This window comes from Meles meles, chromosome 15, assembly GCF_922984935.1.
Source record: "Meles meles chromosome 15, mMelMel3.1 paternal haplotype, whole genome shotgun sequence".
Classification (NCBI taxonomy): domain Eukaryota; kingdom Metazoa; phylum Chordata; class Mammalia; order Carnivora; family Mustelidae; genus Meles; species Meles meles.
In genome coordinates this window covers 21,504,929-21,530,749 of record NC_060080.1, presented here as the reverse complement: position 1 = coordinate 21,530,749, position 25,821 = coordinate 21,504,929, and the positions used below count along the sequence as shown (strand labels likewise).

Here is a 25,821-nt window from a genome sequence, read left to right as displayed (position 1 = left end):
GGGCGGAGCCAAGCTAGCAACAGCGTGTCGGGCGTCTCCTCTACCCTCCCTCTCCACCAACTCCGCCCCACTGCAAAGTCCTGGGAAAACTAGAAAAAAAAACCGGCTACCCAAAAGCGCTCTCTCCCACTTTAACCAAAGAATACACAAAGCCAGATCGCCTCTCTAGAAAAATAAAAAATAAAGAACGACAAGAAAAGGTGTTTATTATAGTCAAGCACAAATGGGGCACCGGTCCCCGTCCATTCCTGGACTGCAGTGCCCACAACACCCCAAGGCTCTGCCAACTTTCCATCTTCCTGCCAAAGATGGCTTCAGTCTTGAGGAGGATCTGCTAGCCAATCATCCTGTCTAGGAAGAAAATCTCCCTGGCTGGGCTCAGCTAGATCAAGAAGATTTTTAGGTCAGTAGGAAGACCTATGTGGTTCATGAAGTCTTAGCTTTCCGGCGTTGGGTCCCCCAAAGCAGAATGGAGATGGATAATGTGGTAGATCCCAGAATACCGAAGAACATAAGCAGTGAGAAGGAACCCTGTGAATGACCAAAAAAAAAACAAACAAAAAAACAAACAAAAAAAAAACTCCTCATATATGATGACACCAAGAACTACATCCTAACACCTAATTCTTTCCTAGTATACCTATCCCCTTACCCAGGGCAATTCTCTTATAGTTTCCTTCTCTAGATAATTTGCATCATCCCCAGTCTTAGGGCTCTTCTTTCAGAGAGGTTCTTCCTTATGCATTTCTCTTATCCCTAATTAGAAGGCCTAATTCCTCACCTGGCGCATACACTTGTAGCCATGGAAGCCATCAGCACAGACACATTCCAAGAGACCTGGACCATCAGGTACACAGGACCCATTCTCAGGACACATTTCTGTGAACCAGAGAAAAACAGGAGACATCACTGAATCTCATTATGTAGGTTTCTCAAATATCTGCTTCAACTTAGATTATCTCAATTATTTCTAGGTCAAAAGCAGAAGAAAGAAGATTTCAGACAATCAGAACACAACAAAGTCAAAGTAAGAAAGACAATGATCCTATGGTTTCACTCATATGTGGAATATAAGAAACAGTGCAGAGGATCATGGGGGAAGGGAGGGAAAACCGAATGGGAAGTCATCAGAGGGAAAAAAAAAAACCATGAAAGAATTTTATTATATTCAATTTTTATATTGGCCAACATATAGTACATCACTAGTTTCTGATGTAGTATTCAATGATTCATTAATTGTGTAGAAAGATTCTTAACTATAGGAAACAAACTGATGATTGCTGGAGGGGAGGTGGGTGAGGGGTGGGGTAACTGGGTGAGGGCATTAAGTAAGGCACATTGATGTGATAAGCACTGGGTGTTGTATACAACTGATAAATTATTGAACACTACATCTGAAACTGATGATGTACTACTGTATGTTGTCTAACTGAATTTTTAAAATTTTTAAAAAAGAACATAACCACAACAATACATCTTACGACCTTTTCTCTCAAGGGATTAGAAGTTCAGAAACTTGAACAAGAGGGACTTAACCAACTTTACTGTCAGATCTAAAATGGAGAATACAAGGGAGGAAAGGCAGTTCCTGAAAGGGTGGAGATGAGACAGCATACCTTGGTCCCCTGTGCTGTTGCAAAGGTTCCTTTGCCCTTGGCAGGTTCGGTTTTTTGTGTAAAAGGTGACAGTGTTCCAGGCATTAATACCTCCAGGACAGCTGACATCTTGGGGCAGTATCCTGAAAACAACACAGGCAGTCATAATGCACAGCCCAGAGTTGCTGAGCTCACAGCACTGACCCTCTTTGGTTCTCTTCCCAACCCTCTACCCTTACTCACAGAGTCTGGAGCTGGGTAAAGCCACGGAAGGTGTTGGCCAAGTCATCTTTGAGGGGATTTGCTTGCAGGTCTCTGCAAAACACACACGGTTAGTGCTGTGCTCTAGGAAAACACTGTACTTCCATTCCCACATCTTCCTGGGCTGATAATCCAGTTTTCATTCTGAGTTGTCCAAGTTTGGACATTCATATTTAAACATCTTTTTAGGAGTCCATCCTCAAAGACTTTCCCATCAACCATTCACCATAGTTGCCGTCGGGGAGGGAGGATAACTAACCACTTACATGATGACAGCAGTATGTGCCCGAGGAAAGTTTGGACCAGGGTCCTTCAGAGAACAGTTCTGGAGATCCAGCCTGAGGAAACACAATAATCGCTATAATTATATGTCTCTCTCCACCTATGGTAAGCTAATGCAACCCTCTTTTCAGCTAATATGAATTAAACACAGCTGTGTTCAGGGCCACACCCTAGATGCTGTGGTGGGTGTTTCAATTCTGCACTGTCCAGTTCAGTCACCACTAGTTACATGTCGCTAATTAAGTAAGAAAATAAAAAAAAAACCAAATTCAGTTTTTCATTTGCACTAGCCACATTTCAAGTATTCAGTAATCACGCACCATGTGGTTAGTAGCTACTACTTGGAGAGTACAGATATGGAACATTTCTGTCATAGCAGGAAGTGCTATCAGATAGTCCTGTTCTACTCAGTAGGATCTATGCATCTGCGCATCTATTGGAAGGACTTTGTTCCTTGTCTGGGTTAGTGAATCTCACATTGTATTGTTAGGACGCTCAGATCCACAAAAGGCCTTCAAGTGGGAAAAAAATTCAAGTCACATAAATGAAATTTTTTTCCAAGTGCATTTTCTGTCACAGACTGGAGACAAATTACTGGATATTAAGGACCATGCCACATTATTTTTTTTCTTCACTATATATTGCTGTCTGCTTCTTTATTCTTCAAATATTTACTGTCTACTTTTTTTTTTTTTAAGATTTTATTTATTTATTTGACAGAGTAAGAGAGCACAAGCAGGGGGAGTGGCAGAGGGAGAGGGAGAAGCAGACTCTCCACTGAGCAGGGAACCCAATGCAGGGCTTGATCCCACAACCCTAAGATCATGACCTGAGCCAAAGGCAGCCGTTTAACGGACTGAGCTGCCTAGGCACCCCTACTGAATGCCTACTAACTGCAAAAATTGGAAGAAAAAGAAAACCCTCAGTATCTTAGCGTTCAAGTGCCTTACAATGTAGTAGAGGAAGACCATCGCCAAGTATAAAAACAATGTAACCGTTAAATTATAATCTAAAAGAAATCACAGGACAGTATATGAACAATTTTGAATCGTATAGACACTAAGGATTAGAAGAAGTAAAAAAAAAAAAAAGAGAGAGACATTATTCTAGCATTGAGTAGAGCATTCACAGAAGATGCTGGAATTAAAGGATGGCTATATTTTAATTTGGTGGAGGAAGGAAATTTCAGGTAAGGAGAAAAGCCCGAATGAACAAAGAAACCAAAGCGGAATGCTTTTGGAAGTAGGCCAGTTTGGCTCAAGCCAGACCCTCATGAAAGCTTTTAGTGGACAAATAATTGGAAAAAAATTATTGAAAGTGGATTGAGACCAATTTGTCGTGGTTTATGGTTTGAACTTTATCCTGAAGGCAACAGACCATTCTAATTTTAAAACCAGATGATGGGGAAAAAAAATTTGGTTTTTGGATAATTTCATACAGAGAAGTATTGAGGTAATCAGGGAGAGAGGAGAATGGGAGCAAGACAGATGACATTTAGGATTCTGAAGTGCGTGTGCACTCAAGAGGAAATGTTTAATAGGAAGCAAAAAGTACTCACGTGTACCTGCAGGTTGGAGGGGGTCGAGGATACTAAAAGAGATCTAGTTTGGGGAACACCTGCATGGTGGTTATAGCTGAAGCCATAAGAGTGAATCCTCAGAGTGTAAAGGGAGGAAATGCAGGGACTAACCTTCATTAAGGGGACAGAATTTACAGAAGAGGAATTTGCCTCGAGACAACCATGAATTCATAGGAAGGGAAGAATACCCTATAAACAAAGCGCTTTGGAGGCTAAGGGAGCCGTTTCCGGAAACACACACTAACCAGCGTTGAAAATAAACAAAAGAACAAAACGTCTTTTAAGAGGAAGCCGTACAGGAGCACCTGGGTGGCTCAGTGGTTAAGCATTTGCCTTAGGCTCAGGTCATGACCCTGGCATCCTGAAACAGAGCCCAGCATCCGGTCCCTGCTCAGTGGGGGAGTCTGCATCTCCCCCTCCCTCTGCCCCTGCTCCCGTACTCTCTTGCTCACTCTGCATCTCAAATAAATAAATGTTTTAAAATATAAGAGGAAGCCATAGGGGCTTTTTTTTTAATGGGCAAAAATTATGACTTCTAGGTAGTTCCAGCCAGTAAGATCACAGGGTTGTTTACCTAGCTAAAAATGCTGTACACATTTAAATGTAAGAGAATCATGATTTAGATGCCCCCAAAACAGGCACCAGTATTTATTCCCAAAAGCCAATCAAGCAAGCCTTCAAGAATCTGGGGCAGGGGCATGTGGGTGCCTGGGTGGCTCAGTGGGTTAAGTGTTGGACTCTTGATTTCAGCCCAAGTCTTGAACTCAGGGTCTTAAGTTCAAGCCCCACATTGGGCACAAAGCCTACTTTAAAAAAAAAAAAAAAAGCAATCCAGCTTGGGAACTCTTCCAGTATCCACAGTTGCCTTTTCCTCCCTCACCCCACGATGGCGCCCTCCTGATTCAGGCAGCAGCGGGAGTGCAGCGTTAGCTCTGGTGTCTGCTTACAATAAAGAGCCACTTCCGACAAATCTTGCACACTCCCTGGACACAGCATGCATATCTGCAGAAAAGAGAAAGGTATTAGGATTCCAGGAAGAAAAGCCAAGAAAAGAACAAATAGGTAGCAAAAGTTAACTGCCAGTACACTCTTCAGAATTCCTCTAATACTGGGCTGGTAAAGTGTCCTATCTTTGTATCAAGTTTGACTCGAGGACTCCTTTCTTCCCCTACAGTCAGAAGCCAAATCAGCACACTAGAGACTTTCTGCACCAGACCTTGTCCAGGAAAGGACATCTTCGAAGATCACTGTTCGAACATATTCATTACGCTCTCTCCTGTGACTTCTCAATCTAAGAGACCCGGTTTGGCCAGGTATAAAAGCACTGCAGGTACACAAAGAACTCATCAAGCTTTACACAAGGTACAGCACTGCCCGAGCACAATATACGGCATTTGCGCGTGATGAGCTTCAAGAGCCAGAGAACTCGACCGTAGCCGAAAATTTTAAAGTTACTCAGATTAAGGAACAAGGAGATCAAATTTTAAAGGTCTACGTCAGCCGGGTGAGGGACCCGGGAGACCTGAGCAGCGTGAGTACTTGGGAGCCGGGGCCGACTGGGCTACAGCTAGGGAAGCCTCGGGGACCAAATCCGAGCCACGGGCGGGCTGGGGAGAGGGGAGATCCGAGCGCGGGAGAACGCGAAACAAGGTTGCCCAGCAGCTCTGCTTCAGTCCGACCTCTAACTTGCTTCTGTACCTCGGGTAGCGCCAGAGCCCTTTCCGCGCCCAGAGCGAGGAGCAGGGTCGCTGCCCAAGGGACCAGGAATGAAGGACAACCCTGCCCGCGAGGAGCCATTTTTCGCTCCCTCCGTCCTTTTCAGCGCCTCGCGAGACTTGCGCGTGTGGCTCCGCCCTCCCCGGGCGTGGCCTAGTCGCCCCGCACAGGTTGGGGCTTGCGGCTGCTTGAAGAGGTCAGAGCTCTTCTCTGTGGTCTAAGCCGACTGCCCAACTTCCTCTCGTTTTCCCCGCTAGAGAAGGCCACCCCGGCGCCGCTCTTTCAGCTGCGCACTCCTCGCTTCCGGACGCCGAGGTTGCGTCACCGCCGTGGCCCGGGGCCTTCTCCGTTCGCCCTCAGTAAACATGGCGGCACCACGTGAAGCGGCCAGGGGGCGGGCCCCCGCTGTCACTCACCAGGCATGTGGCAGGCCCGGCTCGGCAGCCGCGCTGCACCCAAAGGTGGAGACCCGGCAAATGGGCCGCACCCGGGCGGGCCAGCGTATGGGGACCGGTGCCGGGAGGCTCCCGAGAGTGGTGCGGTGGCGGGGAGGGGCGGGGCGAGCTGGTTCCCTGCGTGGAGGCGCGGGAAGACCTGAGTTGAGACCGCGTGGTGTAGTGGTTAAGCTACCTCACGTGTGGAGGGAAGGCGGGAAGCCAGCAAATAAAGAGGGTAAGGGTGATAGAAGAGCGAAGAGTGAAGGGCAAAGCCCGGCGGGAGGAGACGAGCCTGGGCAGGCTCCGGGCACCCTGGCACCTTCATCTCAGTCCGGAGACCGCGTGGCGACCGGATCCTTGGTGAGGAGGGAGGGGCGGGATAGGCGCCTGCCGGCCGCCTTATCTCCTTTTCCTTCCCAGAGAAACCGAGCGATGCTGATCTCAGGGAAAACGACTGGACCTTCTTAGCCCTGGCTGAGCCGCGGAGGTAAGGGAAAGGCGAGCGCTGCTCCCGGCTGGCTCTGGGGAGCCCCGCGCGCGCAGGGGACTGCGTGTTGCCTTTGATTAGGACCAGGCAAAAGCTCATCAGAGCTGACTCATCTTGAGTGAGTGGCCGGCCCGGCTTCTCTTCCCCATACCCGCAGGTTATGTACTCTCCTTGAAAGGATTTACCTTCCGCTGGCTGGCGCGGCCTCCGGGGCATAGGTGTAGTTCTTAGCATTTGAATGAGGGTACCTGAGCTTTCAGATCTCGAGGAATTCTAGGCACAAGGGCGGATTTTGAAGGACTCTTTCTCGGGACAGTGGGTCCTGCAGTGGTCCCCTTTGCCTTTTGTAGGAGTCAAGGTAATTCAGAGCAGGCGGGCAAAGCGGGGGGATATGGTGATGTAGAAGATCCTCTTCGGTTTCTGTGTGTGTTGTACTTTTAGAAAGGGGTCTCACAGCTCACTACTTGTGCCCTGAGCGTTACAGTTTCAGTGAAACCGCTCTGCTCTTTTGGCTCCCCCTCAGAGAGATGCAAGTCCATGGCGTTTAGAGCCGCCCAGTTTCTAGAAAGCCAGTAACTACCCTGTTCTTAGAATCAGAATCTTGTCTGAGGAACACTTTGTTACTGGCTCAGGTTTTTCCTGTCTTGCCTGGCTCTCTGTTCAGCCATCCAGGAAGGTTCTCTGCACCTCATGCAAATAGGATTCTATCTAGAAGCTCCACCAATTTACCCCAGCAGGAGAGTCTCCAGTTCTGTATGCCTGTGTTCTAGTCTACATTGAGACCATTTTTGCTTTCTAACCACCATAGCGTTACCGCTGACTCTTTACAGCTGCACATTCTTACGGGCACACAGCAGACACCTTCGCATATTCTCCAGTATTTTCCATCACCTCTGTCACAGTACAGTTTGCCAAAGAGGAGTGAGAACTAAAGATGTTGCAATGCACTAAAGCCCAGGGCATCTTTAGGTTAAACCAGAGTGGTCTGTTGGGAATACTATTCTAGGTACTAACATTTTGTGACTCATTGAGTATGTGATCCAAGAATTGCCGCCTCTGATTTCCTCTCTTTGTTGGCCCCACGAGGTTCAGAGTTCAGGTTTGGTCTGCGTAAGACCCTATCTTGACAGCCAGGTAACATCTGCCCGAGAACACAGTGTTAGTGAACCAGAAGACAGCCAGGCTGATCTTTCTCCTAGTGGGCAAGAACAGAAGACACAGGTTATATTAATGTGTGTCTAGACTAGTTGGAATCTAAACTTTGTTCGGTGAATGACTGATTACAGTTAACATTCTGCTTCCGCCCTGGTTCTAGGAATAGTAAGAATGGGCCCCTTGGTAAATCACCTGTCCTACCTGCAGATAACATTCTTTCTTTCTCCCTCGTTTTGTATCATGCCCTGTAACCTTAAGGAAGTTCTTTAACTTTTCTGACTCTATTTCCTTGAGAACTAGAGAGTGTTCGTTCATTTAAAGTTCATAAACCAGAGGGGTGCCTGGGTGGCTCAGCGGGTTAAAGCCTCTGCCTCCGGCTCAGGTCATGATCCAGGGTTCTGGGATCAAGCCCCGGGGCTCTTTGCTCCGCAGGGAGCCTGCTTCCCCCACCCCCACCCCCACCCCCCCCCACCCCTGCCTGCCTCTCTGCCTACTTGTGATCTCTGTCTGTCAAATAGATAAATAAAATCTTTTAAAAAAAAAGTTCATAAACCAGAGAGGTGGTATTTTAAAAGTGATAGCAGAGGGCGCTTTTTCATTATCATTATTAAAGTTTGTAAAGTTTATGGCACACTTCTGGGTTACAAGAAGTTAAGAGCTGAGTTGCTTCAGTAAAAAAAAAAAGAAAGTGGGGATATTCAGAAAGTGTTAACTGATCATTTAGGCTGTCTGAAAACCTGACATGCCTTGGTGTTTTTTCCACCATGTCAATGAGTATATCGTGGATATCCTCTAAAGACATCGTGGTATAAATGAATTGTGGATGGATGGGGAATCAGGAGACCTGAGCTCTAATCTAGACTGACAATAATCGGCTCTGTGGTTCTGGAAAGATCACTTGAGTTATCTGGACCTCAGTATCTTTGTTGGTAACTTAGGGGGTATGATGGTGATTTCTTAATGTTCCCTGAAGTTTTCAAGTAGTATAATCCTGTCCTTGTTCTCAGGATAATGCTGTATTCTTTGAGGATTAGTATTTTTGGTGCAGGAGTCAGAAAAGCAACTTTCCCATTTCCCGGGGCTCCTACTTTCTAATTCCCTCTAGCACACAGTGCCAAGTGTGATTTAGAGTGAAAAGCCTAATCCAGCTAGGAATGCTGTTGAATGTGAGCTCCCTGTTCCCCACTCTGGAGCCTCTAGGACTGAGCTGGAGTTTGGGGGCCATAGGGTGATAGGGCCATTTGGATCACATTGATTGGTTCCCTGAAGGGGCCAGAGCAAATAGCTGCTCAGCTTCACTCCGCCCCTAATTGCCCATTTCACCTCAGCTACTTATAGAGCCAGACCCTCAGCTTCTGCCCTGCTCCAGACACCGCTTCTCCAGGCAGCGCTGCCTCCCAACAGAGATTACTTCTTTAGGTAGGTTCCTGCTGCAGGAGGAGAGGAGCACTTTCCCTGGCTGTTCCTTTGCCCCAGCTCCCTGGCTGGTTTGCTTCTCTGTAATCGCAACTCGGAACTCCCGGCTCCAGCACGTTGCCCTCTCACTTTCGAATCCCGGTACTGTTCCCAGGTCTGTTGTTGACTGTAACGTTACAGGCAGAGGACCTGAGAAGTGGGTGGCAGGGCTTCTCTAGTAGTGTTGGGGAGAATGACATGGTTGGCCTGGGAATATGTGGAATGGAGTTTGGGGCTGCCATGTGGGTCGTCTCACTGGGGATCAGTGTTGAGAAGGGGTCCTGTTAAGAAGGTGACGCTGGGAGTAAGGGGGGGGGGGCTGAGGCTAGGGGAAAGAGAGGAAGCCAAGGTTTAGTCTCGCTTTCTTCTCCCCTGCAAGGCTGTGGCGCCAGGCTGGGGTCTGCTGGCTTAGTGCACTGTAGTGACTGGGTCTGTGCCTACGGGTGGGGCCAGGGAAGTCTTTGAAAAGAAATGTGGGCCAGAGTTGATTCTTCTTTTGTGGTTGGGGTGGAGACCTAAGAAGGTTTGTTTTTGTTTTGTTTTGTTTTGTTTTTTAAGATTTAATTTATTTTAGTGAGGAGGGTGAGGGGCAGAGGAAGAGAGTATCTCAAGCAGACTCCTCACCCAGTGGTGTAGGGGTGTCCTTGAGTGCACACTGAGTGCAGACCCTGACACAGGGTTCGATCTCATGATCTGATTGCACCGCCCCCCGCCAGGCGCCCCAAGAAGGTTCTTATATTTTACTGCTGTGTATGCCCAAAATGACCTTGGACAAGCAGTTGTCTCCTGCCTGTCTTACTCTGCTGCTTCCTTTCTTCCCTATCAAATCCATACAAGGACCTCCAGACCCTACAGGGCTGTGCAAAGCTGGCTGGTCCAGGTTTGATGGGTGTGGAATACACAGGTCTCAGGATGGGTGCCGGTGAAGGCAGGGTGAGCCTGATGAGGAGCTGATTTCCTTTGCAGCTCACCTCGGACAATGTCACTTGGTGGAGAAGGACTGTGAGATCGTGGCTGGAAGCCAGACTATAGCCACCTGCGTGCCGCTGCCCAGCTGAGTGGCAGCCCAGAGAGCCCGGAGCAGCAAGTGGCTGTAGGCCACAGACACAATCAAGATATGAGTGTGGGGGTGAGCACCTCGGCTCCCCTGCTCCCAACCTCAGACACAGACACGGTCACATCTACTTTCTCCCTCACGGACTATGTAGTGTTTGTGCTGCTGCTGGTTCTCTCCCTTGCTATCGGGCTCTACCATGCCTTTCGTGGCTGGGGCCGGCATACTGTTGGCCAGCTGCTCATGGCAGACCGAGAAATGAGCTGTCTTCCTGTGGCTCTGTCTCTGCTGGCCACCTTCCAATCAGCTGTGGCCATCTTGGGTGTTCCGTCCGAGATCTACCGATTTGGGACCCAGTATTGGTTCCTGGGCTGCTGCTATTTTCTGGGCCTGCTGATCCCAGCACACGTCTTCATCCCTGTCTTCTACCGTCTACATCTCACCAGTGCCTATGAGGTGAGCAGGGAGGAAGAAGAACACACAGGACCATCAGGGTCGGGGATAGAGAGAAGGAAGAGAGCATGTATGAAGGATCTGGGTCCCTGGACCTCCTCTGCCTAATGAGAGTGGTGGGACACATTGTGTATTTCCAGGTTCTTTCTGGGTGAGGTCAAGTGGGAAGAGAAGGAAGGTGCTGTGCCGAGAGGCCCAGAGCAGATAGGAGTTGAACATTCCTTCATGTTCCTGGGTTTCTTGAGGGAGGTTGAATTGTGGGGTTAGAGTGGGGAGAAATACCTTTTTCTTTCTTTCTTTATATGTGTGTATATGTATATTCCTATCTAGTATCTGGAGCTCCGATTCAATAAAGCTGTGCGGGTTTGTGGGACCGTGACCTTCATCTTTCAGATGGTAAGTAGAAATGAGGGTAGAATTTGAGTCTGAGATGTGATAGAGGGACCCAAACTCCGTTATACTGAAGCATTGTGAGCTTCTCCTGCTTTCAAACTGGCAAGATTGAAGGTGAAGCCACCAGAGGCATCCTGCTTCCTATTCCTTGGGGTGCAGCACCGTCATTATGGTGGCAGCAAGCCAAGATTTGGAGGAAGGGAAAGGGAAGAGAGCCTAGATGAAGGGAGGCCCTTAGGATATTGGAGCTGAGGTCCGTCTTTTCTCTCTGCCCACCCTCATTTCCCCTCCCGTTCACATTCTCTTTTCCACATCCAACAGGTGATCTACATGGGAGTTGTGCTCTATGCACCATCACTGGCCCTCAATGCAGGTGAGAAGTCACAGCCCTTGGCTCTCAGCCACAGCAGACTGGGAAAATACCTCTGGGAGGGGTGGGGAAAGGAGATTGTGCAGAAGAGAATCTGACCTTGGCGAAGGAGTTACTTCACTGCCTGGGCCCTTGGCTGGTCTCTGCTGGAGGTGGAAGTCCCTTGGTTCAACTCACCCGAAGCTAATCACACATTACTCTGTCTCGTCTCAGCTGGTTAATTAACACCTTTTGGTGGGATTCATACATTTTTTTTTTCCCCATTGTGGTGAATGATTTATTTCATCCTTGATGGCCAAATACTTCATGTCTTACTGGGGTTTTTCTGGTTTCTCTGTTGGGAAACTCTCTTCCAGAGACAGGAATGTGGTTTTTATCTGTTTGCAGTGACTGGCTTTGATCTGTGGCTGTCGGTGCTGACCCTAGGCATTGTTTGTACTGTCTATACTGCTCTGGTAAGTGTAGTAAGTCTTAGGAGAGGGAGGGGAGATGGGAGGAAAAAAGAAAGGGATGAGGTAAAAATGTAGGTGAAGTGGGATGGACTTCTGGAGTGGGGTGAGACAGGATGTAGGAGATGGGATGGGAAGAATGTCAACAGAGTCTCCACAGTTATGCCCCTGGGGGCAGTATAGTCCTTTGCTGCTGGGAGGCATGGTGTCTTCACTTGTGGGTAGTTTTAAAGACATCTGTGGCAGGCATGCTTTCTTTGCCTTGCAGGGTGGGCTGAAGGCAGTCATCTGGACAGACGTGTTCCAGACGCTGGTCATGTTCATAGGGCAGCTGGTGGTTATCATTGTGGGGTCTGCCAAGGTGGGCGGCATGGGGCATGTGTGGAAAGTGGCTTCCCAGCATGGCCTCATCTCTGGGATCGTGTAAGTACACCCCTTCCCCTGGGTGGGGTCTGTAGGGCCTGGGGGCTGAGCCCATCCTAGAGCCTGAACTCAGGGCTGCAGTGAACAGAGGGCAAGCTGTGGAAGCCTTAGGGGCAGCACTGAGACGGGTGGGAAGCTGGCCCTGGAGAGATGGAGGGTGATCACGGGGATCTGGTGGGTAAGGAGGGTCAAGATAGTTTTAGTACCTGGCATGCGGCTGTGGGTTGAAGGGGTGGAACCCTTCCTCCGTCGTGCCACACTGCTTCTTGAGTCCCCCCGGTTCTTGCCTTCAGTAGCTCCTTCGCCCTGCAGCAGCATCTTTGCTCAGCCCCCCCGTTGTAGGAGTGCGAGGAAGGCTGCATCCGTCTGGGGCTATGCCGCAGTGACCAGTTGGTGTCTGTTGTAGGCTGGATCCAGATCCTTTTGTACGGCACACTTTCTGGACATTGGCTTTTGGGGGTGTCTTCATGATGCTGTCCTTGTATGGGGTGAACCAGGCTCAGGTGCAGCGCTACCTCAGTTCCCGCACGGAGAAGGCTGCTGTGCTGTGAGTACAGGGACAGGGAGACTAGGGAGGAGCAGAGGAGAGTGGGCCCCATTTTGGGGCTGGGGCAGGATGCCAGAGCACACACGCACACCCATCGGGGCCAGGATATGGGTCTGCTTTCCGGAGTTCGGGGACGTGCCTGAGGGTGTGCAGTAACAGCCTTGGCGCTGGTCTCTCTGCAGCTCCTGCTATGCCGTCTTCCCTTGCCAGCAGCTGGTCCTCTGCATGAGCTGCCTCATTGGCCTGGTCATGTTTGTCTACTACCAGGAGTATGCTATGAGCGCCCAGCAGGCTCAGGCAGCCCCTGACCAGGTGAGAAGTCGTCCCTGGCACCCTTCTCTGCCCATGAAGCCAGCCTGGCCCCCCAACAGGAGTGTCTGGTTGGCTGCAGAAAGGACTCCCACCTTGGGTAGGAAATGGATGTAAGTCATTTTCCACTGTGGGAGTCCACAGGCTAGCACAGGAGGGGCCCAGCCCCTGGCCGGCATCACCGCATCCTGGTGCTCACCCTGCTGGTGGGGGGAAGGGACCTGCCTTTATTATCGGCTCACCACTGTGCACCGTGCCATGCGCTCTGCTGGGAGCTGTCCCCTACCTGGTGCCTTCCGTTCGTTACAACAGACTCAGTGGACAGAAAAGAAAAAAGCCTCATGGAGGTGGTCAGAATCCTCGCCACACTGCTAGTCGGGCAGGGTTGGGGCGTGAACTGCGTTACTCTCTGGAGCCCGTTTTCTGTCTATTAACTGGGTCACCCTCAGTGCTGAGCCCCCTTCGCAATCACTCACCACAGACTGGTTAGGGGCGCGTGCAGGGGGCTTCTCGCACGCCGCATCCTGGGGCAGGGCGTCTCTCTCAGCGGGACTGCGCTTCTGCTCTGCCTGCAGTTCGTTCTCTACTTTGTGATGGATCTCCTGAAAGACCTGCCGGGCCTGCCTGGCCTCTTTGTCGCCTGCCTCTTCAGTGGCTCCCTCAGGTACCCTCCTTGACCGTTTCCCTCGGGCTTGTGCAGCTGATCCCCACATGGCCCCAGGTGACAGCTGGAGGAAGGGTCTCTCAGAGTTTCTCAATGCACACATCCATCCGTGGATGGCGAGGGACAGCTCATCTGTGTAGGAGGGAGCATATCCTCTCCCAGGAGATGCCCCCTTGCTGGGGACGGCATCTTCTACAACACCAAGAATTGATTCTACTTGATCAAAACCTGTATCCCATTCAGCAAAGGGCAAGTGTCCTTACCTTCTGGGCCTCTTTCTCGGCTGCCAGCCATGAAGATGGCTTCTGGCTGCACATGTCCTCTCCTGCCTTTAGGGCGCTCTCCCGTCAGCAGGCCCCCTGTTGGTTTTGCCTTTCAGCCCCCAGACTCAGCCTGACTCATCTTTGTCTTCCTCCTTTCAGCACCATATCTTCTGCTTTTAATTCCTTGGCAACTGTTACGATGGAAGATCTGATCCGACCCTGGTTCCCTCCGTTCTCCGAAGTCCAGGCCATCATGCTTTCCAGAATCCTTGGTGCGATTACGCTTCGTCATCTTTTCAGTTGCATTCTTTCTAAGACACACCCTAAGCACTGTATCAGTCTGCTTCACAGCACCAGCTTTAGCCTGGGCTCAGCGCTTGCCAAACGAAGCACACGACCTTGTTGACATCTCAGGGCATTTCCTGGGAAGGCCTCTGAGTCACATAGGTGGGAAGACCAGGTGGGAGGGACCTGGAACTGGGGCAGGAGGGAATATGCCATTTCCAGGGACACAGAGGTAATGGTTTGGCTGAGGAAGGAGCTTTGCTCTACATTTCCCCCTTTTAAATGTGTTAACTTACCTTGGCCTGTTTCCTCCCTTCTTTTTTCCCCAGCCTTTGGCTATGGGCTACTTTGTCTGGGAATGGCGTATGTTTCTTCCCAGATGGGACCTGTGCTACAGGTAAGGATTATGCAGAGAAGCAAGCAGTTTTAAGGGGAGAAAGGAGCTGATCGAAATAGGAAATTGAGGGAGACAGCTGATGTGAAGGGAATGGTATAGGGATGGGTATCAAAACTTCGCCTTTGATGGACCACCTTTAGCTGTGAGTAGCCTTCCCTAGAGTCATTCCTAGGATATTGTCGGCCCAGAGCCATCTAGGGAACAGCCTCAGAGGACAACCCAAAGTACATTCCTGTAACATTTCCAGGATTCGCTCCCTGGAATTCTGCATTATGATATTTCCAGGTAGAAGGTACCGGCAGATCTGACAAGTGGGGTGCTGAGGCATTGGCAGGTGGCTTTGCTCTGCTCTGCACTGGTGAGGCTGGGGGTCTCTGAGCCTGAATGTTCTCCTCCCCCACCCCCACCCCTGTCCTCCACAGGCAGCACTCAGCATCTTTGGCATGGTTGGGGGACCGCTGCTCGGACTCTTCTGTCTTGGGATGTTCTTTCCTTGTGCCAACCCTCCTGTGAGTGATCCATCTGGTTGCACAGTCATGTACAGGGGTGGACCCAAGAAATGGCTTGGCAGATCTCTCCCCATGAGTTCTGGGAGCTGGTGTGAAGATTTATTGGGGCTGGCATCATGACAGGAGAATGTGTTGTATCTCTGGGCAGGGTGCCATTGTGGGCCTGTTGGCTGGACTCATCATGGCCTTCTGGATCGGCATCGGAAGCATAGTGACCAACATGGCCTCTGGCATGGCACCTTCTCCCCCTAATATATCCAGCTTTTCCCTGCCTAGTAACCTGACCACTGTCACCATGACCACACTGATGCCCTCAACCACCCTCTCCAAGTGAGTTGGGGCTCACTCTCTCCTTGGGGAAAATAACTCATTTTTTTAGGGGTTTCCCAGGGGTCTTGGTAAGGGATGAGCCACTAGATTCCTGGGAGATACTGGGTCCCAAGATCCTAGGACTGTGTCCCTGAGGAATGCCCTGTCAGTGAATTGCTAACTGTCATTATTCCGGTTCTCCCCAGGCCTACAGGGCTGCGGCATTTCTACTCCTTGTCATATTTATGGTACAGCGCTCACAACTCAACCACAGTCATTGTGGTGGGCCTGATTGTCAGTCTGCTCACTGGTGAGGGCGTGCGGAATGGGGTCCCAGAGAAGCGAGACTGAGGGAGGCCACTCAGGGAATCTGGACTCTGGGAAAACTGACCCTGCCCTCCGGGGTCCTTGGGCTTCTTGGCTGAGCTCTGGGAGGTGGGCAGGCACTGGGGACTCCGAGCCCTGAGAACAGATGGCTTGCTGGGTGTGCACCGGTTACACAGTAGGAGACTCAGAAGTGCCTTTGTCTTCAGGGGGAATGCGGGGCCGGACCCTGAATCCTCGGACCATTTACCCAGTGTTGCCAAAGCTCCTTGCCCTCCTGCCCCTGTCCTGTCAGAAGCGATTCCACTGCACCAGCTACAGCCAGGTAGCAGCTGTGTTGTTAAGATCATACCCTCCCTTCCCTCTCTTAGTACCAGACCTTCCAAATTCCCTTCTGCCCCTTTCCTTTCTTCTCCCCAGCAACTCAGATTATTTGTCTAAACCTGGACCATCCTGCAGTAACTGCCCCAGCTTCTACCCTCAGAGGAGTGCTGGCTTGGTATCTCAGCCCAGAGAGGTGCCCGGTGTGCTGGCCTTTCCTCTCCCTCCCGTGCCCCCTGCCTACCACCTTGTGCTTAACCTTGATCTTAACCTTGTTCTTTGCTCCTCCTTTTCTTCCTGACTGCCCCCTTTGATCTCCCTTCCAGCAGGGATCAAAGCAGTGTCTTCCAGCTTTTCTGCCTGAGTTCCTTCACTCCTTTGTCTCATCCTGTCTACTCTCTTTGCTCTGTGTTCTCCAGGACCTCTCCGTGGACACTGCTACATTTCCAGAAAAGATGAGTAATGGGATGTTGAAGAACGGCAGAGACAAGGAGGCCATGGCAGTGCCTGAGGAAGGCTCAGCCCACCAAGGGAACAGCCCCACCTTCATCCTCCAGGAGACCTCACTGTGATCCGGGCTTAGGTCCCAGTGCCAGAGGCCATCTTCTAGTATAGCAGTCAGTTAGGTGATACCCACCAGGGACAATCGAGGACTGGATTATCTAGCCCACCAAAGGACCTTGTTTTTAGGTGTTTGGGCTGCAGTAGAAGCTGTTGTGTCATGAGAAGTGTGAGGGTAGGACAGGGTTTTTAACCTGTCCCTTGACAGTCTGTTCTCTAGAGGACCAGGCTTGTAGGGAAAAGGATTTTGCTAGAAAAGGGGATCAAAGCAAATCCTCTGGGAAACGGAAAATGGCTCCTGATTAACCAGGGCTCCTGATTAACCACCGTCAAGCTCCTTTGAAGTGAACAGAAACAGTAGTGCTAGTTATCACTGCTCTGAGGCCTGACTGGACAAGGTTGGCCATGTTTACCGTGAAACACAAAGCTGTCTTAGCTGTTGCTTCTCTTGGGGTACTATTTTAAACATAGATTCCTGTCAGCCACAAAGGGTCCGTGACTACTTTCTAATTATCTGTGATGCCCAGGCCCCTCTCATTCTTACCTGTCTACCTCCGTTCTTGAGGGGGAAGGTTCGGTGTCCCTGGAAGACCTCAGAAGAGACCGGTATATTCGTCTCCCTTGCATCGAGTAGCAAAGCTTTCCTCCTCACTGCCCCCACCCTCCACCTATGTCAGGGGCTCTTGGGGACAGGGCACATGTTGATCCGAGAAACCAGGGCAAGACCAGGTCCACTGTGGAGTGTGCCATCCACCTGGCACGGCACCCTAGTGTCATTTTGTTGTTCATGTTCATGTTTCCGTTTTGGAGTTTCTCAGTTTCTTTCCCACAGATCTTTGTTCCAAGGGAATAAAAACTGTTATTGGACCTAGCATCTGGGCTCCTGTACTGTTCACAACTGTCTGGTCCACCCCACCCCCACCCACCCACCCCCGTCCCGTCCGAGGCAGGAGTAAAGCGCTCCCTCCTCCCCTGCACAGGTCTTTCTCTGCTGAGGAGACCGGGAAGGGAACCAGCACTGGCTGGTGGAGGTTTGGGGACTGGCTGGCATGTCTTCAGGGGGCAGCACTGTGCTCATCTCCCTCTGCTGCTTTTCTTTTCTTTTTAAATATTTTATTTATTTGACAGAAATCACAACTAGGCAGAGAGGCAGGCAGAGAGAGAGGAGGAAGCAGGCTCCCCGCTGAGCAGAGAGCCTGCTGTGGGGCTCGATCCCGGGACCCTGAGATCATGACCTGGGCCGAAGGCAGAGGCTTTAACCCACTGAGCCACCCAGGCACCCCCCTCTGCTGCTTTTCATCCCCAGTGGCTCATTCTGTCTCCTGTCCCACCTCTACCTTGTCCTTAACCAGAGCAATCATTGCTGCTCCAATTTTCACTTTGGGGGCTGGAGGAAGAATACTGTTACTTGGCTTTAAAAACAACATTTGAGCGGGACTCATGATGGTGAAGAGCCCTGTGCTCAAACCCACCCAGCCCTGGGCTCCGCCCTGCCCTGGCCCCCTCCAGGCGCTCAGAAGGAGCTCTATGCAGGCTCTCTGGGCCCTTCAGCGGAGGCCTGATCCCAGTCTGATCTGTGGAGTTTCAGAAAATGCCAAATGGACTCTGCCTTGAGGTCTGCCCTCTTGACAGCCCTTCAGCCTGGGGGCTGAGGGGCATTGATTGCTCTTGGCTAACTATCCCACCCTACCATGCTGCCAGTGTTTCAGACCTAACCAGGCTCCCATTTGCTGATTCTCCGACATTTATCCACCTACATGTAAGGGCCTTAAACTTGGCCACCATTTTGCATCTAAGGAAATGACTGCCTCCCCAGGACCCTGTACAAATACTACCATTATTCCAGAATGGCCTCATTTAGTCTCACATCCCTGCCTGTTACCTATATTTGCATAGAAAAGGTGAAAGTGGGGCACCTGGGTGGCTCAGTGGGTTAAAGCCTCTGCCTCCCGCTCAGGTCATGATCTGAGGGTCCTGAGATGGAGCCCCACATCGGGCTCTCTGCTCAGCAGGGAACCTGCTTCCCCCTCTCTCTCTGCCTACTTGTGATCTCTCTGTCAAATAAAATCTTAGAAAAGGTGAAAGTCCACAGGATTCAAAGCTTTCAAGAATTCTGGTGTTTAAGGGAAAATGGTAAATATATTCGGGTTTCCATTTCTGTATAAAAACTAAACAGAACAAAGACTCTCTGGTTAACTTAAGTATGATGAAAGAACCACTTAATGGGCACCTGGCTGGCTCAGTCAGAAGAGCAGGCGACTTGATCTTGGGGTTGTGAGTTTGAGCCCACGTTGGGTGTAGAGATTACTTAAAAATAACATCTTTAAAAGTACCACTTAATCACTCTGGCTCAGGTCACCTGGGATCAAGCCCCACATAGTGCGGATCCTGCTGCTTTTGCTTGCTGCTCCCCCCCCCCCCCCCCCCGCCCCCGCGGCTTGTGTGCTCACTCATGCTCTCTCTCTTTCTCTCTCTCTCAAAACAAAAACAAAAACAAAAAACCAGTGATTAGGACGGTGAAGCTGAATGCACAGACCCGGATTCAAATACTGTTTCATCCATTCTATCTCCTTAAGCTTTAGTTTCCTCATCTGTTAAATGTGAAGTTCACAGAGTTCTTCAAAGATTCAGTTACATTGCATGTAAGGGACTTAAACATTCATTAAATGTCAGTTATTGTGATCATGTTTACATAGTTTTCAAAGCACTTTTCACATACCACCTGATTTTATGCCTTGGGAGGGAGGCATGTCACATATCTGCATTTTTAATGTATAAGATAACTAGGTTGCTTGGCTAGCGAGAAGTCCGAGGGGCAGAACTAGAGCCCAGGGCTGTGACTTCCAGTAGCCTACCAAAGTTGTATCTCTTGCCAGGGGAGAGAGTCAGTTTGGATGGGGTGTCACACCGGTGGCAGGGAATCTTGAGACAGTAGTCCAGAAAACTAGAACGCACCAAATGGGGTACTACTATACCATCACTCCAAAACCTTTCTAGGTCAGTGGCTTTCAAACCTCTGGCAGACCCACAGTTAAGAATATGATCTTGTGGGGCGCCTGGGTGGCTCAGTGGGTTAAGCCTCTGCCTTCGGCTCGGGTCATGATCTCAGGGTCCTGGGATCGAGTCCCGCATCGGGCTCTCTGCTTGGCGGGGAGCCTGCTTCCTCCTCTCTCTTTCTCTGCCTGCCTCTCTGCCTGCTTGTGGTCTCTCTCTATCAAATAAATAAATAAAAATCTTAAAAAAAAAAAAAAAAAAAAAAAGAATATGATCTTGTGGGGCACCTGGGTGGCTCAGTGGGTTAACGCCTCTGCCTTCGGCTCGGGTCATGGTCCTGGGGTCCTGGGATTGAATCCAGCACTGAGCCTGGCATCGGGAATCTCTACTCGGTGGGGGGCCTGCTTCCCCCCCTCTCTCTCTGCCTGCCTTTCTGCCTACTTGTGATCTCTCTCTGTCAAATAAATAAATAAAATCTTTTTTTAAAAAATGATCATGTTGGGGCACCTGGGTGGCTCAGATGGTTGGCCGTCTGCCTTCTGCTCAGGTCATGATCTCCAGGTCCTGGGATCGGGCCCTCTGTAGGGCTCCCAGCTCAGCAGGGAGCCTGCTTCTCCCTCTCCCTCAGCCTCTCCCCCGCTCATGCTCTCTCTCTCTGTCTCAAATGAATAAATAAAACCTTTAAAAAAAAAAAAAAAGAGGGTAGGAGGTTGGGAGAGCCTGGTGGTGGGTATTTATGGGGGGCACATGTTACACGGAACACTGGGTGTCGTACATAAACAAGGAATTCTGGTACTCTGAAAAGAAATTTTAAAAAAATAAAAAGAATATGTTCATGTTATGATCCAGTACACTCATATATTGCATCATGTTACTAAAACATTTCATGAAAAAATACCTCTGGGATAGTTAATATTTTCCGAGCTCTTCTCTTCCCTTCTCTTCCTGCATAATTCAGTTCTAAAGCCACTAGTCAGAGCAGTGCAAGGTAGCATTGGTACTGGGGGCTGTCTGGGGCACATATCAGAGCTCAGATGAAATGAGGGAGACCATACATGGGAGTAGCCCAGCTCGGATGTTATAGCCTGAGCACAGGGAGGGGGGCAACCACATGGAAGGTGGCCCAATGGGGTTTGTCAGAGGCAGTGTGTATGTGTGTGTGTCTGTACATGTCCCACCTGGAGGATCAGAACTCAAACAATGAACAGGGCAGTCGCACATGGGAGCAGCCCAGCCTGGGCTGTTGGAACCTGAGGGCACCTGTATGGAAGAAAGACCTGTGATCAGATGAGAGCCCATGTAGGGTGAGGCAGTCTGGGGTATGGTGTCAGCCTAAGCAGGGTGATGGACACCCGCATAGGGGCCAGCCCAGTGCAAGGAGAGTTGGATTAGAGCCAAGCAGAGCAGTGAATAAATCTCTGGAAAATCACAAATCAGCTCCCCTGTGGATTTGCAGTCCAATTTCACATTGCTCAACAAGTCACAATTGGGGACTTTGCAAGAATAATAAAACCAACTGGCAAAAATTATCAAGAGAAAAGAGAAGACACAAATAATTCCAGAAATAACAAGGGTATCTAATTACAGATATCTAGATATTAACAGATAATCAGATTATGAACTACTTTAGGCCAAAAAATTTGAAACATGAGATAAAACTGGACAAATTACTAGAAAAATATCACTAAAACAGACTCCAGAAACAACAGGATATCTGAATAGTCCTATTCCCATTAAAGATGTAGAAACAGTATTAAATAAAACCATCTAATCATGAAGAAAACCCCAGGCCCACATGGCTTCACAGTTGAGTTCTAATCTTTGAAGGAATAAATAATTCTAAATTTACGTAAATGATTCTAGAGTATAAGTGAAGAGGGAAACTTCCTTTAAAAAAAGAAAAGATTTATTTATTTGAGAGAGAGAGAGAGAGAACAAGTAGGGGAGGGGCGAAAGGAGAGAGAGAGAAGCAGATTCCCTGCCAAGCAGGCAACCCAATGTGGAGCTTGAGGACCCAAACCAAAGGCAGATGCTTACCCAACTGAGCCACGCAGGCACCCCAAGAGGGAAACTTCCTGAATGTTTTTTCTATTTTCCAGCAACACTTAAAGCATGAAATTTTTGATGTCTTTTTTAAAAAGATTGTATTTATTTGATAATAAAGAGAGAGAGATCACAAGTAGGCAGAGAGGCAGGCAGAGAGAGGGGAAAGCAGGCTCCCTGCTGAGCAGAAAGAACCCAATATGGGGATAGATCCCAGAACTCTGAGACCATGACCCGAGCTGAAGGCAGAGGCTTACCCCACTGAGCCACCCAGGTGTCCCTAAATGTCTTATCATAGCATCAATCCAGTACCAAAACCGGACAGAGACAGCATTAGAAAAAAGGAAAAATACAGGTCAACATTATGAACATAGCTGCAAAATCACAAAATATTAGTGAACTGGATTCAGCAATATATATAAAAAAGATATCGTCATTGAGTTTATTTCAGAAACGAGAAGTTGTTTTAACAATAGAAACTCAAATAATATGATTCTTAACATTAACAGATTAGAGCAAAAATCTCACCATCATCTCAATAAGATGCAGAAACAGAGTTTCATGAAGTTCAACATTCATTTAGGAGAAAAGCTACCACTAGAAGGACTTCCCTAACCTGATTAAGGGTATCTGTGAAAGCAATCTACAACATAGCTTTTAAAACTATAGCCAAAATTAAAGGTAAAAAAATTTAATTCTTTTAATTCTAATCAAAGTTGTTCTTAAAAGGGAAACGGTCATTGAGAGGGGATTATTGGTGAGGTGTTGAGAGTTTTCTCTTAAAAATCAGGAACAATGGGGCACCTGGGTGGCTCAGTGGGTTAAGCCTCTGCCTTAGGCTCAGGCCATGATCCCAGGGTCCTGGGATCAAGCCCCACATCAGGCTCTCTGCTCAGCAGGGAGCCTGCTTTCCCCTCTCTCCCTGCCTGCCTCTCTGCCTACTTGTGATCTCTCTCTCTGTCAAATAAATAAATAAAATCTAAAAAATAATAATAATAAATAAAATAATATAGATGTGTAAAGCAGCTTTATAAAACAGAATGGCATCTTATCTTTTTTTTAACTGTTGCATAAGGTTTAAGGGTCAAAATTTTTCAGGGGGGGAAATGATGAGGGAAGAGAAAGCAAGTTTGGGACAAAGCATAAACTGACACCCTACAACCTCTCCCATCTTCCCCCACGCTCCCTCCGGGTGGGACATGTGTGACTTTTTCCAGAGACTGCCCAACTAAATGTTAACATCTTGCTAGAGGGGGAATCATCCTTAACTTGACAATGGCAAGACCTTGGGTATCTTGTAGGTATCTCTAGGTTGGTCCTCTTTAGCATATGAAAGTTCTTTTGAAACCTCCCTTTTTCTTACTTTCCCCAACTCCCAATTATATACTCACCACTCCTTGAGACCCTGGTGCTGGGGTTCTTTCTGGCCATGGGTTCTGTCTCTGAGCTTTAAGAAACCATCATTTTGCACCAAAAAAAAAAAAAAAAAAAATACACACACACACACACACACACATACACACAGATATATATATATATAATAAAAACCTTAAAATATTTTAACTTTTTCCTCTCTAAATGTTTATTTGTACCAGCTGTGTTTGATATGATGGGACAGGAGGTCCCATCTAATTGATTTGGGAAACAAAGGCAGAAGAAAAATTACTAAATTTCCTTACTACCTACAGCCTGTTGACAAGTCCTTGAGACGGGCAGGGCGACATTCCTCTAGGGACTCAACCGCCTCAATGTTAATACTTTGCTTCGGGCAAATGGCAATCCTAGCCTGAGCCTCCCCTCCCCCAGAATCCCTACGTCTATTTTAATGTATAAAAATCCCTTTGGAAACTTCTTTGTCTCTAAACCCCCTACCCATATGGCCTACCGATTTACACCAGAAGGGTCTTATAACTAAGGGTTTATTAGACGATAATAAATGACATTTTCCCAACAATAGCTAGCCCCCTCAAGGTCCTGGAAACCTTGCTTCCAAAAGTCCTTAGAGCCTTAACACTGTCCTTAACACCCTCCCAACTTGAAAGTATGTGATGGCCACTCCTCTTGATCTCACTGTAGCTCTTTCTGCCCATGGGTCCTGTCCTTGTTCTTTAATAAAATCACTTTTTGCACCAAAGACATCTCAAGAATCCTTTCTTGGCTGTCAGCTTCAAACCGTAACATACTCTTCCCTACGTCGCTGATGTTTTTTTTCCTTCAGTAGATAGCCAGTTATCTCACATGATCTATTGAAAAAGCCACCCTTCCTTCATAGATTTTAAATGTTGCTGCTAATGAAATTAACTAACTAAATAAATAAGCATTGCTTCTAAGAGGAAACATTTGCACAGATACATGGATGTTTTGCACTTTACTCTATCCCACTGATCTATTTTTATCCCTTTATTGTAGGGTGCTAAATCTGTTATGTTTACATACCTTTATATATTTTTATATTTTCATGTATGCTGTAGGGTAAATTCCCACTTCAATATTCTTTTTCAGGTTTGGGGGGCTATTATTGAACATTTTCACTTTCAGAAAAGAATCACAATTTTATTTAAAAAAATGTTTTTTCTCCTTGCTGTTTTAATTTGCATTTCCTTGACTACAGACATCGTAGGACATCTTTCCATATGCTTGTTTACCGTCTATGTATCTTCTTTGGTGAGATGTCTAGTAAGATCTTTTGACCATTTTTTAACTGGATTGCTGTCTTGCTGTTGAGATTTTTTTTTAAGATTTTATTTATTTATTTGACACAGAGAGAGATCACAAGGAGGCAGAGAGGCAGGCAGAGAGAGAGGGGGAAGCAGGCTCCCTGCTGAGCAGAGAGCCCGATGCGGGGCTTGATCCCAGGACCCTGAGACCATGACCCGAGCTGAAGGCAGAGGCCTAACCCACTGAGCCACCCAGGCGCCCCTTGCTGTTGAGTTTTAAGAGTGCTTTGTATATTTCGGATGCTACTCTTTATCACATGTGTCTTGCAAATGTCCTTTCGGAGCATTTCCATTTTTAGGACTTTATGCCACAGATTCACTTGTACACAGGTACAAAGAGGTATATGCAAGGATAATATAAATAACAAATTAGGTGATAAAACTACAAATTAGAGGGAAGCAAAACATTTGTCTCAGACTGGGCTCTTGGTTGCAGGCAGGGGAAGTGACTGGCTGATGAGCAGAAAGTCATTTGTTATAAAGAACAATGTTGGGACGACTACAGAATGGGCTTGATGATAATCCCCAAGAATTAAAGCCACAAACTACATACATAAATAGCCTGATGTGTAAAACATCCAGAAGAATTCTGTCACCAAAAACCAGACGTTAAATTTGTACCGCCACCAAGAACCTGATGGCAATTGCCACTGTCACTCACACCAGCGCCGCGAATATCTCTTCTGCATCAGGAACTTGCTTTGCAATCCATGCTGCCCCCAAGGCCATAAGGCTGTGGGGCACTCTTGCCAGGATATGATCAGTGTCCTACTCAAAGCCCATTTCCTCCTGGGGTCCACCTCTGATTTGGAGATTGGCACGGATGCAGCTGGTTGGTGGAGTCTCAAAGGAGACCGGGGAGCAAATATTTCCACGAACATGAAAAATGTTCCAAAGGAGTTGGCCAGCCAGAGACATGACAAATGTCCATTGAAAGGTCTATTAATTGGAGATAGCTAATACATTATGGCACGACCATGCATTAGAATACAATACGGCTTTTTAAAAAAAAATTTTACTTATTTATTTGACAGAGATCACAAGGAGGCAGAGAGGCAGGCAGAGAGAGAGGGGGGAAGCAGGCTCCCTGCCGAGCAGAGAGCCCGATGCGGGGGCTCGATTCCAGGACCCCGAAACCACGACCTGAGCCGAAGGCAGAGGCTTAACCCACTGAGCTACCCAGGCGCCCCTACAATATAGCTCTTATTTAAAAAATAAGGATGTGGGAGACTCTCCAAGATATAATTAATGTGTATCATATTCTATCATTTGTATCTTAAAAAGAGCTACATATTTATATATTTGTCCATGTATACAAAAGTCTGGAAGGATACACAAGACACTGATAACAATGGCTCCTTCTAGAGAATGGAAAAAGTTTGGGGGACCCACTGGTCTGAATTCTGTATATGTCATATGCATGCATAATCTGTTAAAATCGTAAGAAGTAAAAATGTTTGCCACATATA

General features: G+C 48.2%; 2 protein-coding genes across 6 annotated transcripts; one reads left to right on the top strand and one right to left on the bottom strand.

Moving 5' to 3' along the window:
* Positions 1-195: 195 nt before the first annotated feature.
* Positions 196-5,523, bottom strand: ATRAID (all-trans retinoic acid induced differentiation factor). Its single transcript, XM_045978867.1, has 7 exons — positions 5,416-5,523; positions 4,598-4,719; positions 2,123-2,194; positions 1,839-1,910; positions 1,617-1,738; positions 782-879; positions 196-531 (listed from the first exon to the last, which is right to left on the bottom strand). Exons 1-7 carry the CDS (start codon positions 5,512-5,514, stop codon positions 427-429), a joined length of 690 nt encoding a protein of 229 aa, XP_045834823.1. The 5' UTR covers positions 5,515-5,523; the 3' UTR covers positions 196-426.
* On the top strand, positions 4,769-17,470 carry SLC5A6 (solute carrier family 5 member 6). Of its 5 annotated transcripts, none has more exons than XM_045978864.1 (17): positions 4,769-5,248; positions 6,291-6,357; positions 9,934-10,477; positions 10,805-10,870; positions 11,189-11,240; positions 11,625-11,692; positions 11,955-12,109; positions 12,516-12,656; positions 12,839-12,968; positions 13,541-13,629; positions 14,052-14,164; positions 14,507-14,574; positions 14,997-15,083; positions 15,232-15,413; positions 15,599-15,702; positions 15,926-16,041; positions 16,457-17,470. In XM_045978864.1, exons 3-17 carry the CDS (start codon positions 10,085-10,087, stop codon positions 16,607-16,609), a joined length of 1,917 nt encoding a protein of 638 aa, XP_045834820.1. In that variant the 5' UTR covers positions 4,769-5,248; positions 6,291-6,357; positions 9,934-10,084; the 3' UTR covers positions 16,610-17,470. The 5 variants fall into 5 exon arrangements, with proteins under 5 accessions (XP_045834820.1, XP_045834818.1, XP_045834817.1 ...); XM_045978862.1 differs by lacking the exon at positions 4,769-5,248 and adding an exon at positions 5,521-5,894; XM_045978861.1 differs by lacking the exon at positions 4,769-5,248 and adding an exon at positions 5,903-6,105.
* The last annotated feature ends 8,351 nt before the right edge of the window (positions 17,471-25,821 follow it).